General features: G+C 45.3%; 1 protein-coding gene across 2 annotated transcripts in view; it reads right to left on the bottom strand.

Annotated features, from left to right (window-relative positions):
• Window positions 1–19,991, bottom strand: part of LOC112455612 (storkhead-box protein 2) — a 76,708-nt gene that overhangs the window by 39,658 nt on the left and 17,059 nt on the right. For both annotated transcript variants that reach the window (XM_025017634.1, XM_025017635.1), the window contains exon 2: window positions 976–1,230. In XM_025017634.1, the coding sequence (XP_024873402.1) occupies window positions 976–1,176 (201 nt within the window). In that variant the 5' untranslated portion in view covers window positions 1,177–1,230. The remainder of the gene's footprint in view (window positions 1–975; window positions 1,231–19,991) is intronic.

Raw genomic sequence — 19,991 nt, 5'->3', positions numbered from 1 at the left:
GTCACCAATAACCTTTGCCCAATTTTTGTGACTATGCCTAAAAATATGTGAAGAAATGTATTAATTTTTCCGACCGGATTATATCTCTATCTATTAAACAATTTGTAACACACGCAATTATTACTTACACATTTATTATTTATTATTCACTTCAACTTCTTATTTTACTTCATTACTTATCTATTAATTACTAATTTTTTTATTTTTATCTCCCGTGATGAGTAATTCATAACATCGCTTATTACCGATGTTATTACGCGCTTCCCTCACGTGATCGGCCATATCGGCACGAGCTTTAATACGATTTTCCTGACCAGACAGTAGACCGCTGTTGAATATTCAGTGGTTACGTGTTACGCATTGGTGGCGATAAATTCGAGACGAGCTGCATTACGACGCGCACGGCGCCGCCGCCGCTGCCGCCGTCGCCCGGCGGCGCGTCTCTCGTTTCGCCGCCGTTTATTTCATCCGTGGAAGGAATTCTGGACGTAAAACGCGAAATTTATTATCGAAGAGGGCCGGACGACGTCGGCGCAACACGCCGGCCGCGAGAACGAGCTTCCGCCGTTTATCCTGCCGCTCCTCGATTATGCCGACTTTTGCGAAATTGCTCGTAATTCACATTGTCTCATTGTGGCGTAACGGTGCGGGCAATCAACGTTCGCTTTACCGTAAAGGACCCGCGCGCGCCGCGGGTCGACGAGAAGAAGGAACAAAGCGGAGAGCATGGAGAGTCGGAGAGGTGCCTCTCATCGCAACGGCGCTCCAACATTCTCGCTTCCGTTGAACTTTTCCGGCGCCGACGAGCAAAAAGACCCATGAACAGAAAAGACGGGCAATGCTGTTTGTCGAGAGACTAAAGGCATCACGTATTATCAAAAACTCGCCGCGGGTACGTGACGCGACAAAAAGATACCAATGACGTTTACGCAACCGAAAATCAACGGAAACGAAGATAACGCGAAGATAACTCACCTGAAATAGATTGTAGCCCTTGTCGTACATCCACATCTCGTCGGCTGGATGTTCCTTTGGACTTTCCCGTTGGCCGGCGTTTGCGACGTGAGGAGGCGAACCTCGGATCAATTGAATCGCCAGGGACCTCTGCAGGAGCAAGAGGCATCGGGAGGGCCCGGGACCTCCAGGGCCCGTTCCGTCTCCTAAGATCGAGGACATTGCGAGGGTCCACCACCTAACGATGTTGATGATAGGGCGGTGGCATTACGAAATCTGTAACAAGAAAAATATATATTCAGCATTTTGATCTGGAGTAGACCGTCAGGATTAATCGATCGATACATTAGATCAAAATTGATCTGCTTAAATAATATATATTATAATAAATAATATATTCCTAATTAATTCTGTCTCAGAACAGAACTGATGAATACGAACGTAATGAAGGAGGTGAGAAACTGATTATTAGATTAATCAAAAAGTATAAAAAGTTAAAACGAGAGGCGTCTGCAGTTCCATTCGTTCCATAGAACAGAGTTACATAAAAAAAAGGCGCCCGGACGATTTTATACCGTAGTTACATAACCGAAAACTGTATAGACACGGTTGATAGCGCGGAGGACTGCGAATGACCTGCAATTTTACGCAACGGAGACCTCCGTCTCTCATCTGCCGTGCTGTCTTACGTCCAATTATTCTTATCGTCGTACCATGGAGAGAGATAAAGCGGCGGCGAGTTCATCGCACTATTATACGAGTTCACGAAAGTTACAGACGACGTGAGAGACTCTCTGCGCGAAACCTCCTTTACACACGCGTGTGTCCGTGACGCATACAGCTGCTTTTTATTGAGCGTGCGTTGCAGGCGAACCCCGCTCGCAGGATACACGCGGAAAATCTAGGATCAGTGGTTCTCGACCCATCGTAGATTTACGCTCGATCCAAATTTGGCCAAACGCGAATTACGTGTCTAATCAAAAATTCACTATATAGTATGGGCTTTCATTCAATGCAAAAAATTATTTTCTTTTATAATTAATTACATCTTGTATCATTAATACATGGCATTGTGTACATTGTTGTATTATTGACTCATATTTTATTTCAGAAAAAGATAAAATGCAGGCTATATTTTTCTAAAAACTCATATTAGGTAATACGTAAGGACAGTTGAGAAATCCTGTTAACGTCATCGTCTTTCATCTTCTAAAGGCCAGAAGGCAACGTCACGTATTTCTATATTGTATCAACACTTCCCACCTCGGGGTATCTAATTGATTTAGCCTAGCCGCCCATAGCTGAAGGGTGGAACACCCTTACTCATGAAAATCCACCATCGCTCGTGAGAGGCGAAACGTCGGGTAATAAGAAAAAGGGATGGTCGCCCTGCGCTGCGCATTGTCGCAGCTCTTTCTCTGGAGCCGAGCCAGAGACGCAAGATAGCTTCATCGATTCGGCGGTCCGTGTACGTGAATTCGATCTGACCTTAATTGCCAGACAGCTCCGAGCGGCCAAATGTGCCGCAGTACATCCGGATATGGAAGCAGTAGAGATTGTGGCAGATGAGCCTTGCTTTACGAGTCAAGTTATTTAAAGTGTTGAAAAACAACGAGCAAATCAATTTTCTAAAACTATACATATTCTTCTTTTTTTAGAAAAAATAATAAAAAATGTGTATAGAATTATATCACGTTGATGAGATTAAATTGAAATTAGATTTAATTAAATTATACAATGCGGAAAGATGCAGCAGGCATCTCGAGGTTTAGTTTACTGATATTGTCTTACGTCCCATTTATCTGTTTTCCGATAGCGATGAACATCGAATCGTTTTATTGGAAAGTCCCGCATGGTTAATGGTAGCTAAAGTTCACCTCCTGACATCGATAGATGTCTGATAACGTAGATAAGATACTTTATGATGCGTGACGAGCGTACGGGACACGCCGGTGTACCGCAACTATCGCATTATTTTTTAATCGGAAGATAATTGGGTAGTTAGTGGTACACGGTCTTCTGTATGCTGGTAATAGACGACATTGAATAATCCCCTGTGAAATGGCGACCTCTCTCACGCGATCGCGACGCACTGATGATATCCCGCGGGGATATATATCGAGAAAAGAAAAAAAAAAGATTCGCTCAGATAGGAAGGAGAATAAGATTTAATAGCGTCTAATCTTTCTCGCGTTGTTGTTCGTTCGCGCTGTCTGTCGTGCCATCCGCTCTTTGAGCGCGCGGTTGTCTGGCGCACTTTTATCCATCGTATCTCGGAGTATCTCATTCTCACCGATACAATGGGGCAATTTTCGCAACGTACGTTGGCAAATAGTTTATCCTATCTGCCTATCTGGAGAAGGTAGACGATCAGTTCCGATGCAAAAGAAATTTTTCCAAAACGAAACGGAATTCGAGAGAGGGAGAGAGAGAGAGAGAGGGAAGAAGGAATCCTTCTCGCGAGCCATCAGACCTCCTTCGTGCCGCGAATCGAAGCACACGATTTCACCTTGTACCAGTTCGTCGGGCGGAAGGTGTTCGACCGTGCCGTATCGCGGAAAAAGGACTTCCTGCCGTATGACTCATTCGCCGCGCGCGTCGTCGGATCGCGACGGGCTCTCATTAATGTCTCGCCAATTGTGACTGCACCACGACGCACCCGCGCCCGCATCCGCATCGCGCCACGTCGTCGCGCCGTGCCGATGCACGCCGTTGCATCCCTGAACCTGAACCGCGGATCGCCAATCGGATCGCGTGGGACCGACGCACGCGGCACTGACGACATTAATTAGCGCTCGCTCGTTTAATTTTCCTGTCCGCGCTTTTCCCGCCGGAGCTTCTACCGCTGGAAAGCAGAATGTCTCTCTTTGATTCCTCATAGCGCGCGAGTCACGAGCGACCTGGATTCCCCCGATCTCGTCTATTATAATCGTAATTATAGTAATCACGGCCGTCGATCGGTCCGCCGCGCCGACCGACAAGAACGGGCAAGGCGGCGACGACGTCTCGTCGGAAATAGGAAGAATGCGATCCGCGTTAACGCGGCTATTCTCCTCGCGGTCGATCCCCCATTCGATCGCTCGTAAAGACAAGGTAATTTCCCGCGAGATTAACACGTTTACGGAGAGAAACATACAAATCGCCATGCGAAACGACGGATACCGTAACTTAATTACGCGCCCCGTAACTCCATAAGTTACAAGTAGGATTACACGTTCGGTTAAATCGAACGATAACTGCGCATCAAATACGTTAAAAGTGTTGTTGAAGATAATGCATTCCGAGCTCGCCTCGTTTTATCGTCACTTTTCCTAGCCTGGAATGCTATATTCATAGCCCTCTCTAAATAGACATCGCCTTATATATATATTTTTTTAAAGCGCCTTACATATACACCGAAACGAGTTCCGCGCCGCTTTATTATCCTGCGCCTACTGAAATAGCCGCGTCATTAATTTCCTGCTAGACAACTTGTCCGACAATTTGTCGAAGCGCAAAATCTCTTCGATAAATCTCACCGCGCCGTCTTTCTCCAAAATTTTTTTACACTCCTTTTTTCCCCTTCGTACGATACTTGTCGATGAATAACGCACCAGGCCGTAGGGGGTTGTTAAGAAAACAAACTTTCATATCCAATGAGCAAATTCATTCTTCGCGTGACACCGTATGCGCGCGCTCGTTCTGCGTATCCTTTGATGTATCGTCGACCTTCTCGGCGGCGAAGACCAGCCGCCGGAGTCCGGAGCCGCGGAGTCGAGTGTCTAGAAAGTACTTCTCGCGCGCGGAGACCATTCTCGTAAAACGTGTAACGGGAACGATCAAATAACGTCTCGGCCTAATGGAAGTCCAAATAAAGACAAATCTACGTCCACGCCGTCGTTGATCTCGCCGGAGATGGCCATTGAGATCTTAAACGAGAAACGAGCCGGTTATCAATGACTACATCGGCTATCGCTGGTAGTCCCAAAGTATGATGAATTCTTACGTCAGTCTGTCGATGAGAACATAAATAGAAAGCTCCGACCGGCTGTCACCTCCGCTTGACGTTGTGGAAACCACGTAGAGTATAGACCATTAATGTCTAGGAGTTTCTTTTTAATTACGACAAAGAGTATCAATATTAATATTTCCAAGTACGGGAGCAATTATTGTGGGAGAAAACGGGAGTGAATTATCTTGAATACGAATGAATTACCTAGCGAAAGAGGAGATTCATCATCGCTATACCGACGTGCCTTTCGGTGATTCGGAGAAAAAAAAGTTGCGTGACTCTCGCCTTGCGCGACCGACATAGCTCGACGTAATAGGATATATCAAGAAACTCAAGACGCGAAATTACCACACCACGCCAAGTTTCCATTTAAGAATCACATAATTGTATCCTCCGAACTCCGGGCTTAATTAGCGTTACGCTGGGAGTTCTATCGGCAGACCTGTCGCATTAGCGCATTATATGCACTGGATTATTGCATACCGAGCGACCATTGGTATACGCACATCCGTACGAACGCGTGCATCTGTTTTGTAACACGATTTGAGCCGATCGTGATACACGAGACATAAAGTAGGCGAGATAAATAATAATAAGGCGCGTTAATAGCAATAACTTATTTAAGTGTAATACGACATGTCGAATAACAGTTTCAAACTATAAAACAGAAATATTATTACACGGAAAGAACGGTTTTGCTGAAGTATTTAAAAATTTAACTAGATACAGATTTGAAAATAATTATGTTGCACGATCAAAATAATTATAGTAGGTCGCTGAAGTATGATGATAACGCTGTAAAAAATTTTGACATTTCAGCGATCAGTTTGAATGTTCTACATAATTATTTTGATGGTTTAAAAAAATTATTTTCAGATCTGTATCTAATTAAATTTTTAGATACAGCAAAACCGTCCTTTCTATGTAACAATAATAATTTCAGCGTAAGTATTCAAATTAGACACGTAATATATTGTTAATTTGATCCTTACAAATCAAACTATAGAGAAAGAGAGGGAAACAGATGTTCCAGCTTCCTCGTGGCATACACATATTATATGATACCTACTGAGGAGGTCAAGCGTTGAGAGTGTATTCCAAGATACCCAGCGGCGTATCCCGGAAACCCGGTTCTCACGCCTCCACCTCCGGGACGTCGCGCGGCGACGTGGAAAAAGCGGAGTGGAGAACGCACGCGCTATATACGCGTCGTGAAAAATCGCGAGTGATATCCAGGCGAATATACCCGCGGTCTTTGCTTACGTCCGCGCGCGCCAAGATAGGCTCTCACGTGTGCTTCGGTGGTATTGACAGGGGGTCAGCGAGGGCTACCACGGTATCCCAAGGTTCCTCTCTCGTAAATGACAAGCAACGGTAAAGCGCGAGTACATGGGTGATGTCGCGGACGGCGCGGCGTGGCTTAAAGGATGTCAATTGCAAGCGCGTGGATAATGCACCGCACGTGAGCATTATTGAAGTAACGACGAGCAGGGGAGAAAGGCCTCGTCGACGAGCGAGTGTCGACCAAGCCAGTTTCGATCGACTCCGGAGAACATTGATATCGTCGCGGCGAAGTCAAACGATTCTCAACGGCTCGCGGGCTACCGCGTCTCGCGAAAATCGTTTCTCCCAGGGAAGCACGCAGTCCGGAACAAGGAGCACGTGGGATAGCGATTTCTGATATCCGAGTCGCTGGAATCGTCGGTATTATCCCAGATCGCCGGCACGTGCGCTACTAGAAAGTTTTAAAGCATATCTATTATGTTCCATACGTTCCCTCCGATCTTCCGGGAATATACGAGAGAAGATAAACAGGTTTCCGCGAGAGATACTTGATGTTTAATTAATAACAAGTAATTAACAATATTTTTAAGGCAGATGTTTATCTTTTTTTATTTTTATACGAGAAAAGTATTTTCCCGAGATAAAATTGTATGGTGTTCGGTAAGCCGAATAATTACTAACATAATTATATTTAGCTTCCGGGTTCGATTCTACGGGAAATACTCGTATATGTTTTATGCTCTTGAAACTGAAACGCGATAGTTTTGGAATATCCTATCTCCGGAAATGCCAACGCAATTTAGAACATATTTCCAGCTCTAAATAAATTATTCTCTATAACAGAGGCTTTCAAACGGCCTTGCTGGTTAATAAATAACGTTCGTTCGATCGAATGGTAATGATATGCTGCATCTCGCGCGCGATCCTCCGCGAGGCGGGAAATATCAGGTTTCACAACGTGCTAATGAGCAACGCGCGTAAATCAAGAAACGCGAGCAAGAGCTGAGGCAAGGGATACGGCTGCTCGAGTAAAGGATGTCAACCGCACTCGAGTGTGACTGCACCGGTCCGCGACGAAGGTGGTTCAACCTGGCGGGGTAAATTACACCGGACGTAAGGACGGCCGGAGTCCTTGGCGGGGCGATAAATGGCGATGGCGTAATTTTCCGCGGTTAAAGAATCCCCGGGCGAATAAATGGTCGCGCCGACGGGATCGCGATAATAACAACCCGTTAATAGGATTCGCCGCCGTAGAATGCAGCGCGAACGCATCACCATGAAAACGCCGTGAAAATAAAAGTTACTGCTTTCGAACCTGGTGTGCGTGGTGTTCCACTTACGGCAGATATCGAGAAAACGCTATTTTCTCAATACATCGTATGAATAGCTTCTCTTATTCGGGTATAATTATTTTAAAAAGAAGTCAATGCGACGTAGCGGTCTCCGTGATATTAAAATTCTTTAAGCACGTATATATACATTTGTGCGATCTCTCACTCGTCTCGAGTTACAGGATTCGCGTGTATGCACACGCAATTTTACGTACGCGCGAGCACGCGTTATTCGCGCGCGTATAAACACTGTGTAAACGAACCGACACGGCAATACATATAATTCGTATCGTAACGTAATTCAGAACAGCAGTTAACGCTCCGTTGTAATAGATAAGACGGTGGTTAATTCGTTGAATAGCCTGTACCGTAATTGCGAAACATCGATCCGCGAAACTTTCACGCGAACGGTGGTCTCCAAGTGGTACATACGCGAGTTTCGTGCTTTCCTGTCGTTTTAATGCGTTTGGATCACGCCATTGCACATATATTACATCAAGCGCGAAATTAGGCGCGCCGATGCGTTGCTGAAAAAGTGAGCACCGGTGTGCTAAATGAACATACAGACCCACCGCGAAGATTTTACTTAAATACAGATGTAAAAGACGATACATGTTTGAAAAATAATTAATAACAGTCGATATTTGTTTAATAATAGCTCGATAGTTAATTTGATTCAGTTGCCGTGCGCATGATATATGTATGTCGAAATGAGAGAGTCTGTTAATTAATTTAAACATAGGAGAAAGCGAGTGTTGGAATGAAGCCGTAATTTCGAGCAATAATTTGTCCGAAAGTATCATGTCGCGCAGGCACTTTCCACCAAATCGTCTCGAAGAGGCAGCGGTCATTTCCGATAGATTGATACCCCCAAGACGTAAAATCACGTTGCGAGGCTACCGGAAATTCGACACGGTGAGGAACGCTTGCCATATAAGAACGGTCGAATCGTAACGATCGTTAACCATCGCTACGTTTAATAAGAGATATTCAGCGACGAAGAAAGTGTATGTTTTTGTGAGGACGACTTTTACGGAGATAAATCAATGCGAGAGATCTTTAGAAGAATTACAAGGATCGCGCGCAAGGACGTGTACTCGCGTGTATTATTAATGGCAGAAGCGCACACGTACGTAATTACGCGTTATCGTTCCCAACGCTTCTCTTCCTACTTATAAGGGAAACTAATGACGACCTGGCGGTGCATGGTTAATTGTTGGCACGTGGATCATTATCAGCCATTCGTACGTCGCACGCACACTTATTGTCACGCAGTATATCACGCGCGGAGATTTCTCGGAAATTCATTATTGTGCCCATAAATCAATCCGATTTCGAAAATAAACTATTCGACTAAATTATAATCCAAAGAAATCAAAAGAGGAACTGGAAGAGATGAAAGAGATTGAATTCAAATTAGGTAACTCGGTTGTAAGCTTATGTCGTTACGAGAGGGAAATCGATCGCTCTCCTTCATATAGAGGAAATCCTACATCATTGGCGTGTATTATTCGACCGATAAAGATCGACAATGTATAATAAACAGCCCCTTTTAGTATTAACGTATGCACGTACGGTACATTATGACAATCCATACAGAAGTCACTCGTTTTCACTTTCCATCGACCTCGAGGTTGTACGAGAGCGTTATGTGCTGTGCAAGCCCACTCACGCGGGCACACACTCACCGACACAGAGAAGTGTCAATACCGGGATACATGCGTACGCGGCCATTATTCTCGTTATTTGCCGTCAGGCCGATCGGGCAGCGACAGATCGAGTCGAAAGTCTATTTTTCCGCGGTCGCTCGAGGAGAGGAAAGTGCGCGGTCGTAGGAGGAAAACAATTTAACCACGGCCGCAAAACTCTGTATGTGTTTGTGTGCACTTGCAATATATTGATCGTATAGAAAATAGCCATCGGAAATATCGAAAGTCCTTAGACGATTAAACAAATGTCATCGTTCCAATGACGCGCGAATAGAAAGAAATATATCTGAAAAAGAGATTGCTAATTTATTATTAAGTATCTTAAAACTGTTTCATCTCACTTGCAGTTTCGATGATCCCATTTAATTATCAATAAACTTTCATTTTTTTTCCGAAGACATGCTTTTCACCTCACGTCCGGAAGAGGAACATCGTTAATTTTGCGGAAAATCGAATTAGAGGATCGCGCCGTTTCCTTTTCACGGAGAACATGCGCGCGCAATGTCGATTTTGTGGTCGTTTTTGGAAAGGAAAGTCGTAAGAGGAAATCGATCCGTCATTCGACGAGCGTTGTAAAACGAGCAACGCGTGTCTTTGTTATACGCGCCGGCCCGGCGCGATCATTAATATCTCGCGCTGCTCCCAGAGACTCGTGATACCGGGGCGGCGGCGACTAGACCAATTACCGTTATAGCGCAAACACTGTTGCTGCCGTTAGAAAATGATTTATCGCGGATTGTTCTCGGCGCGCGGGATTTATTGGAGCAAGTCGCCGACGTCGCCGTGCTTATTGAAAACTCCTGCGGGATCGCGCGGCACGAACCGCTTTTGCGCGCTCGTGCGCCCCGAGCTTTATTCGATTTCTGCCGTGGAGCACCACCCGGTGTCTTTGAAGGAAACGCGACTCGATCGGCCGCACGTACGTGCGTGCCGTTACAGCGCCACGTCCGATTTATCAAAACGTTTATTCTCTCTGCCTAACAGATTTTCTGGAGCGGATCCGTGACGGTCTGGCGATAACCACAGCCGTTGATAACGCCGATCTCGGTGAGTCGATACCACGAACTTGTATACATTTTTTTATCTCCATAATGCTTAAAGTGTAACACACGTTTTCTCATTTATTATTCCACTTACGAATTAAGTGAAGAAACCCCATTGAGTAAATTCGCGATATCCGAGCCGATATCGTCGGTTTTAACGACGTATTAATCTCGGAAATGTATCCGCGACGCGAAATCAGTTTACACGCGGTCAGTGCCGCGTATACATTTCTTGTCGTAAACGCAAGCATTTATCGCCCGCTTGTGCACATTTACGGGTTTTGTTCTCCCGTGCGAAACTCGTTTAATCGACGTGAATAAATTACTTTATTAGATAGCCGCGCGTCTAATCGACGCGAGTATCTTACGAGCGATCGGCGCTCAATATCGACTATCATGCCGATATTAGCTCTTAATTTTATCGTAACGAACGAGTAAGTGCCGCGAGTGCACCACCATACGTATAGGCACTGGTAAAACCCTTCGCGCGCGCGCGCGCACTATCCGATACCATAAATTAATTAATTAGCGGTAATTCCGCGACGTATAATTGTGCACCCAAGATTATCGTGTTTTATCATCGGTCGGCAGAACGCTCGATCTTACGAGCGCGATAAGTCTCGCGAGGCGCGAATGCTAAATGCTTGGCGATAAATTTCGCAGCGGTGTATCCGCGTGCGGAAAATTAAGCGCTATTTGTTCAATCGAGCGCCGATCGATCAAGTGTTGCATGCGCGCGCGCGCGCGCGTGCGTAAATTCGTGTTACATCGTCGCCGCGTCGTCAATCAACGATAAACGAGCGTGATTAATCGCGCGCGCGCATTGTATCCCGGGTCACCGTGCGGCTATGCCGCGAAAAAAAAGTTCCATTCCATTAATTTTCCACGTTCCGTTAAGTCTCTTCACTCTCTAAGCGCGACGCGGCCGGCAAGGAGTCCGGCAAATAAACGCGGAACACGCGAGTTTCTCGGTTAAAATCACTCTTCCTTTTCTTTTCTCTCTTTCTTTCTCCCTCGCTTCCCTTCTTCCTCTCTCACCGAGAGCTCTTGTTTCCGCCGAGCAACGTAAGAACCGTCGTCGGAGAGCGCCTGTTTTTAAGCGCTCGAGATAATTACGACCGCGACGAAGCGCGATCGTAACGTCCGACCGCGAGTCGCCTTTCCTGCCATTTTTACCGTGCCACTGGCTAAATGTCGTTACGATCGTGACATTGTCTTTGTAATTCGATACTCCGATCTGTTCGCGTGATGTAACGCCACGCCAGTTTACACGGCCGTTAGTCTAGCGTAACGTCATCGTGAACACGCAGAAACGATGCTCGTTTTTTACCTCGCGGTGATTACTCGTTATATATATGGATTAGGAGAGCCAACGGGGGTTATTTCTACGCTTCTCGAGCACAAGGACGAGCATGTAATTTATAAATATATCACCGTTCGAACATACCGGTTAAAAAGGATTATTTTGCTCGTTTATCTGAGAGAAGCGATGCTTTCCTTCCACGCTATTCTAAATAAATGCAAAATTCCGGCCCTCCGCCTCCTTATAACGTTAATCCTACTCGCTCTACGATTTCGCCCAAGGCTTCGGGGCGTATACGGTGCTTTCATATAAATCTCGCGAAAACGTCTTGCTCGGAAACACGAGGGAGAAACCCTTGGGAGAACGAGGCGAAAAGCGAAAGAGGGGTGAAAAGCCTAGGACCCTCTTTAAGGACGGCTGCTCATCGCCGTGATACTGATCATGATTAGCGTCCCCGGGTCGCCCGACGTGAATCCCACAGATTTCCACGATTCGAGTCAGCTAATCTGGCTCGTTACGGCTCGCATTCACGATTCGTGAAGGACGAATCCGAGCGACGGACGAGCGACGCGAAAGGTCAAATAGAGCTTCATTCAAGTAGAAAGATATATCCCCCTCGTAATCTAGATACTCTCTTGCCGAAAGTGCTCGTCAGGATGATTTCAAATATCTTGGTCATGCTTATGAAAAAAAAATTGTCGGATTTAGACATGCCTCGAGATCCGGATCATTACTCACTCATTTGAAGTGCTGCCGGAATTGGGCATTATGAATCATTAAAACCGTGTAGCCGATTTATCAAGACGCGATGACAGCGATTAGCTACTTCGCGGGAATAGTGGGAATATAATGGGCGAACGATTATTTCCCCGTAAACGACTGAACGATTAATTCATCGGCGATAATGACGGCTTAAGCGATTCTACGGCGATAAATCGAATGGAGCGCTCCTTTCGAAAGATTGTTTAATTTAACGCGCACTCGTAATTATTGCCTCTGACTGGGCATCGAAGGAAGGAAGGAAGGGATGAGGTAAGAGACGATCGTAAATCGCGCCGCGAGGAGAACGATCGTAAAATCCACCGGAAAAATTCATCCGTCCGTGCGCGTGTGGATGATGCACTTACGGCCGGGGAAAAAAAATGCAGATGTTCCCGGAAGTACAGAGGGCCCGGGGAAGACGATGCAACCGGCTTGAAAGACGGGGGATTCCGAAGGAGGATACGCGCGCATGGATATTACACCGCTCTAGGCTTCGGGTGTGGTCGATCATAGGATAATATGTCGTGTGTGTGAGAAGCTGAGTAAGACAGACTAACAGGGAAGACGTATTCCGTTTGACGCGCGGATCAACGTGAAAAATGGTCGTACGTAATTGTCGATCGTGATTAGCCGACCGGATGCGAGCCGCCGGTTAATAAGTGTCTCCATGAAAAAAAAATCAAAATAATTTATATGGAGAATAGAGAGTAGATTTAATTAGAATATAATTAAATAGTAATTGAGAGTCATATATATATATGTATATAAAGTTAAATTATGGACGATTTTGTAGATAATTTTTGCAGATTAAATAGTAGAAAGTAGAGATTAAACTGTAAACGGCTTTGCGCGTATAGGCGTTATTGAATTGGAAATTTACGAGATATCCCGTCCCGTACGCTCCCAGGGATCGATATATCAATGAAAATATTTTAACGGTTGATAAGTCGTCGACGACGTTTAGCCCTCTTACTGCCGAAGACAGCTGTAGGCGCTAGGAAGACTCCGTTCCTATATAACTTAAAGGCGACTATGGTCGTCCGAGTGGAACTGACGTTTCCTCGAGGCGTTCGCCCGAGCCGACAGTTAAAGGTTTCCACTCGTGCGATTTACACGCGCGATGCTTGTACGCACTTTGCCGGAAATTACGTTTCACGCCGGGAAATAATTCTCTTTCAATAATGTCCGATCCTGCATTTTAATTTCCATTCTAACTTGGACGCCCTCCTCATCTTCTTTTAAAGAGGTATATAAAATTAACTTTCCCCCTAATACAAAATTCGAATTTCTACTTGTAAATATTTTTTTATGTAAACAAGTTTGTTATTATGTGGTAACGAAATGTGTAGTATCGCAGTCTCGCACCGCTCGCATCGCGATGACTTTCCAAACAATAGCACTCATAGAATCCGCGGTTACCGCCGCCGACAATCTTCGGCGCTCATCTTCGGCCGGAGACTCCGCCGCGCCGCGCCGGCGAGCAACGCCACTCCGGCCACTCGCCAGTCCGAAAGGGAATTCCGGAGGAAGATGTACGGAACGTATGCGCGTGCGATTCCACGACGGATTTTCGCTGGAGGGTTCGGATGTGGTCGATCGTAGGATAATGCTCGCGAGGATACGAGGGAGGAGAGATACGAAGAGAGGGAAGAGCTACGGTTCCTCTTCTCGCGAGATCGATGCCCAAAGGCGAGACGCGGTCCTCCTCCTCTTCCTCCTCCACCCATCTAACTATCCGTGCACACGTATACGTGCGCGCAGAAGGCGGCAGTATCTTCAAAGAGGAACTTCTCTTTCCTAGAGGAATTTTTCTCGGCTTTAGCCAAGGCGGTTTCCTCTCTCTCTCTTTGTCCCGCGGACTCTGGACCCGCCTCTGCCGTGTACAGGGTGTTCGGATAGTCGTCGATGCGTGCGAGCGATTGCGCAAGCGGTGGCAGGATAATGGCCCATTCAAAGCCGCATCGTTTTTATTCGTCGTAGAGATTATTAATTAAATTAATGGAGTATCGGACAGGCAAATAGACCCTGGTAACTAGCCAATCGCTTGTAATAATTTTTTTCTTTTTTAACGTAATAAAAAATATACAAATAAAATATATTTTTATAAAATATAATTATTCCACAAATTAAAAGCTCTAATCGCATCTAGTGGAAGAAAAAAATATCATTCCTACGAGGGCGTTTTCGATGCAAATGTAAAATGACAGTAGCCTGAAAGCGGCCTATCTATTATCTTTCATAGTTCTTTGACAAAGATGCGACATTGCGACAAAAAGTCGGGCAACGACGCAGAAAAATCGTCGTAGCGCCGCGCTGGAAACGGCGCTTACGGCGCGACAAGAAAGCCAAGTGGAGGAGCTCGTTACCGTTTCTTTGAACGAACGTGTTAAACGGCGGCTGTACATAATTGAATGGTCGGCTCTATTCAGAATCAAGCATCGGATCCATCAACAAAGAGAGAGAGAGAGAGAGAAAGGCCGGTCGCTTTTTGCCACCGTTCTGATGATTTGTTCCGAAAAGAAGACCTTTCCTCAGCTCGAGTCGAACGCGACGTCGAACTAATATCTCAAGAAGAGAACGGTCGAGTTACCGTTATTACGAATCCACGACGGTATCACGTGCGAAAGCGCTTTGCTCGAATGCTATTTTTCGTCGATTACGTGGCCGGAAATTGCGATCGGGAAATCCTGCTTCGGTTGACCTAATATTTGCTAATCTGTTGTGGCGAACACCTTAATGTGTTCTTAAATTAGTTAATTGTCTTTTTATCAGCTATTTCATAATCGATTCAATGGTCAGTAGCTATGAATCAACTTAAACATCGTATTTAAATTATTTTTGTATCCGAATTTTTATAGAACACGGAAATAATAAAAACATACGTTTCTCATTAAGCAATTACGCCACGTGCGCAAAACGCTACAGGTATGCCGAGATATAGATAAGTTACGATAAATTAGCGGATAAGCTCAAGGTGACAGTATCGCATTTAACGATATTACGCAATTTCCCGCGGAAAATCTGGCAACGATCTCTCTCCCAGCCATCACATTACGCGAACGGTACTCGAAGAGACGATAGGTTGAAAGAATTTAATCGCGTACGGACCACCCTGCTTGATCGAATTCCACCATTCGCCCGGATGGTATATAACTCACGCCGATGCGGTATCGGGTTCCTCCTCTTTCAACGATAATTCGATTTGGATCTCGATTTAAATCACGACGTCGTTGCGCCGCGTTGATTACAGACCGTAGCGCGGCGGAACGCGCGAGCAAGGGCGAAACCGTGCGCGATAACGAAACGAAGTCCGCGCGTCGTCCTACGCGCGCTATACGATCGTCTACGGGCACGATCGATCGGCACGTTTGACCTGCCGTGTGCCGTGCCCGCCGCGAAACGTGAATGATCGATTCCACGCGCGATACCCGCGCGGGATTGATACCGTTCCCCGAGAGCGATAGCGACGGCCGTTTCCTCTCGCGGAGGTCGGTCCGCTTGATCTCCGGCGTTATACGGGGTAATTCATGGCTTTCGTGCTGTGACTCCGGGGGACGACGATCTCTGGGCTCATTCCTAGGGTGAAAAATTTCACGCGGCAGTGCGAGATCGAACGATTCTCGAATACGAATCTTGATATTCTTAAATTTGTTTTCTCTTGAAAGTTAATTTTAATTAAAAATTATATATGGATGGATTTTAGCAAAATTATAATTGCGTTACGAACAAGTGGAAAAGTATTTTGCTTAAAGGCCAGAATTATTATACATCGTTAATTTAAATTACATCGCAAAATATAAATGTAAATTATATTTAAGTGGAAATTAAATCACGGAACTATAAATCTGTGTTTAATCGGGAAATTGATCGCTTCAAAAAATTCACACTAATGAGCAATCTTTTTACATAGTTTTATCGTCGCGTGATAATAATTACATCACGCCTCACCATCGAGTGTCGATTTTGCACGCCGCTTATTCTCTAGAAACGAAAGTCGGCCGTCTAATTCGAAGGCAGCCGCGCTTAGATACGGCACAACTTCCTACGGTGAAACGAACGGCGATTAGCTGTCTTATCTCTTGCGCCCATCGTCATCGGATATACGCGCGAGATAAGGACATATACTCCTCGCGAGCAGGAACGCGCGTTACTTTCCTCTGTTTAACATTTAATGTACACTCTATTTAGCGCTCGACGTCCGGCGATTCCGTCCGCGTCGCGGCCATTCGTGCGGAGACGCCCCCGTTTTCGTGTATATCATCTTGGAGCGCGGTTATTATTTACCAAGAACCGTCCGACGATGTAAATTTATAAGTAAAAGTAACGCGGCGCGGTAGTTTTCACAGATCCGTGCGCAGACGCTTTCGTATCGCGTAAATTTGATGTTTTTAGCTCGCCTCGCTCGCCGAGAGTAGAACCGCGCGAAAGTGCACCGCGTGTGTTTCTACCATATAAGAGGGTGAGAATGGTGAGATGACTAGCAAAAGAAAGAGAGAGAGAGAGAGGAGAATTGACGAGAGAGTAGCGGTGGCCCCTGTGTGAATATCCATGTGTAACCTTCCATCAGCCATGTACAGAAATATGTATTCGTTCCGTCCGTTAATCCTATATCGCTACGTGATTCTACTTTTCCATGATGCCGATTACGGAACAATACCTTCTCCGCTTTAGTCGGCTAATGCCTGATGTATAAAGCCACGTCTATTTTCCGCGATTATGCATTTATATTGATAATAGATTATAACCAATTAAAAAAGGATAATAACAGTCGATAACACATGAAGTAAAATTGTAATAACGGAGTTAATAATTAATTATTACTTCTACACAGCATACAACGATCGCTATAATCGTTTTAACCGATCATTTTAACAAATTGGTATTATTAATCAATGAAATTGCAAACGATCATCGTTTAATGCTGTTACGTAAAAAAGGATTTCAAAGATAGAGAGACAGATGTAGGTCTAACGGGCCCCGGACGACAGCTGATAGACGAAGAGTCGAGCGTGCAGGTGCATCTACCATTTTGATGCACCAAACCAATTTCCCGGTGTTAGAAAATCCGTTGAAGGTAAAAGGAAAGCTTTAGTCGAGACGCCAATCATCGTCGATTGTCAAAGTCATCCGTTGGCCGACATTGCACGACACCGACGACATTGTTCTCTTCGGTATCGCGGCGCGTACGAATCCCTCTCCACGAAGATACCTTTCTGTGCTGTCCGTTTACTTTCTAGCTGCGGATCGTCCCGACGGACACACGACGCTATTCGAATACAGGAAGGAAAGCAGAAGTCCTCGGAAGGACTTTTTTCCTGTCTCTACGAATTAGATCGAATTGTGGGTGACAATTCGATCGGTCGGTTGGTTCCCCTTGCCGTGCCGGCCAGTTTCCAGAAGAACATAAAAGGAGGACTCTCTAAGAAAGTCTAAATCCTCAGCGGCGTCATAAGGCCAACGTGTGACGGCCGTGTACGTTTGTCACGTCTCTCCACGTCTAATCTGTTCAGTCACGCGGTGTACGCAGTAATCGTTTCGCCGACGACCCCGAGAATTCTCGCAATTCGCTACAAATTATTCCTAAATGTTCTCCAGTTCAGGGCTAAGAGCGTGAAAGTCGCGCTAAAAACCTTGATCGCTCCGACATTAGATGACCATACACACACACACACACACAGAGACATACGCGCGCGCGCGAAAACGTAAACTAATCTAGAAAATTTTATAAGGTGTAAAAGTTATGAGAGAAAGCTATAAAAGGTAAAAATAGACATGCCGCTGGAATGCGGTATATATATATTAAATATAAAAGATACAAAGAGTATTAATAGATATACACATTTTATATATTTTATCTATAAAGTTTTGCACGTGTACTTAATTTATTCAAGATACTACTTGATATATGCACAACATTTTGTCTAATTAATCAGAAATATATTCAGATTTTTTTCTGGGGGCGAGACCAGCAATACCGGTCGATTAGCAGGGAGTTGATCGACGAGAATCCTGCTGGACGCGGTACCACGAGGTATCGCAGGAACTGGAAGTTTCACCCATTATAATCGCGCTCCTCTCCCGCGATTAGGTTCCTCTCTAAGCGCCTCTCACCGCCGCGCGGCGGCGACCTTCGAGGCCACGGTTGGCCAGTTCTGGCCTTGACAGCACTTCGGGAGAGGGAATCTAAACAACAAATTGAACTAGCAGCAACAGCGGCAGGAAAAGATGCTACGTCGCCCGGTTGCATCGAGAGCTTTCTCTCTCTCTCTCTCTTTCTTTCTCTTCTTCTCACATCGCCACCGAAATCCGAGCTCTCCGACTTTATGAATAGCGCGGATCGATCTCCACTCTCACACGCCGGCCGGTCCATTCTCACCGTCGCGTCGGCTGACTGCACCGGTCGCATCTCTCTTCTCGCCACGCCCCACTCCTTCGAAACGGCCGGAACGAATCTCGCACGAAACTTTGACTTGATCCACGAGATACCACATTTAAAAATTTCAAACCGCTAGACGTGAAAAATTTGTCGACCAAATTGAATATTACAAAATCAATCGGAATTGACTATATTATTTAATTTTTGTTCATTAGTTTTTTAATTTGCAATTTCTGATAGATTGCAATTTATGTGCAAGTCATCGTGCAATAAAACGGCAGTTTCATTCTACTCTATTATTTTTCTAGGAAATACTGTAAAATATCTAGACTACTAGATATTCTACAGCGATTATTAAGCTCGTAGGAATTTCTAATAATGGCCAGGCTTATTTATGCGGATACTTTATATGGAAATTGGACGAGCCGGCGATTTTTACATCCATTCTCGACACTCTTGGGCTTGCTTCGAAAAAATGCAACGACGAGGAACGTTAATTAATGACGATTGGTGAAGGTTGGCCAAAAATGGGCACGTGGCGTAACGTGTTACGTAAAGTATGTTAAACTGTCCGTAAAAGGATTTCGGCGAATTTGAATGACGATGCTTCGCCGGACAAAAATATATTACGAGGGAAGATATTTCATGTCAAGAGTAAGATGGCAGAGTTTGCGAAATTTAGCAGAACCTCGACTACTTCGTCTTGAACATCCAATATTTTCTTAACGGCAATTTCGTAACGAGGACAACTAATCCTCAATTAAGTGAAGGAGTTGCTACAAAGACGTACATGTCAACATGTCTCGAGACATTTAGGTAGAGAGGGAAAATAGATCGACTTCGTAACTTGTAAGTTCCACTAAAGAGTCTAAAGACGGCTTTATACCGAAAGTGAGTCTTACAAATGATAGACTTGTCCGCTCTTATTATAAACGCTTCGCATGCGCGGCATAAACACGAGACGGACATTCCGCAATTTTTTGCGAGCACGATCGACGGTCAAGAATGAGTGAGGGTACCTTTATAGACGTCCCGCGCGATCCGTCTCGTGAGGAGAGAGAGAGAGCCGGTTGAGAACCCTCGAGATTCAGGTTCTACACAGGGCGACCCGACCGCGGAGAGTCTTGGGTGGCATGAGAGCCGGTGGTCGCGCCCTGCGCTAACCCAACCTAACGTAGCCTAAGATCGACTCCTCTCTCTCTCTCTCTCTCTCTCTCTCTCTCTCTCTCTCTCTCTCT

Source organism: Temnothorax curvispinosus, unplaced genomic scaffold (genome assembly GCF_003070985.1).
Source record: "Temnothorax curvispinosus isolate PA1 unplaced genomic scaffold, ASM307098v1 QBEX01006268.1, whole genome shotgun sequence".
Classification (NCBI taxonomy): domain Eukaryota; kingdom Metazoa; phylum Arthropoda; class Insecta; order Hymenoptera; family Formicidae; genus Temnothorax; species Temnothorax curvispinosus.
Note: the sequence above shows the minus strand (reverse complement) of the source record. Positions and strands in the feature narration are given on the sequence as shown.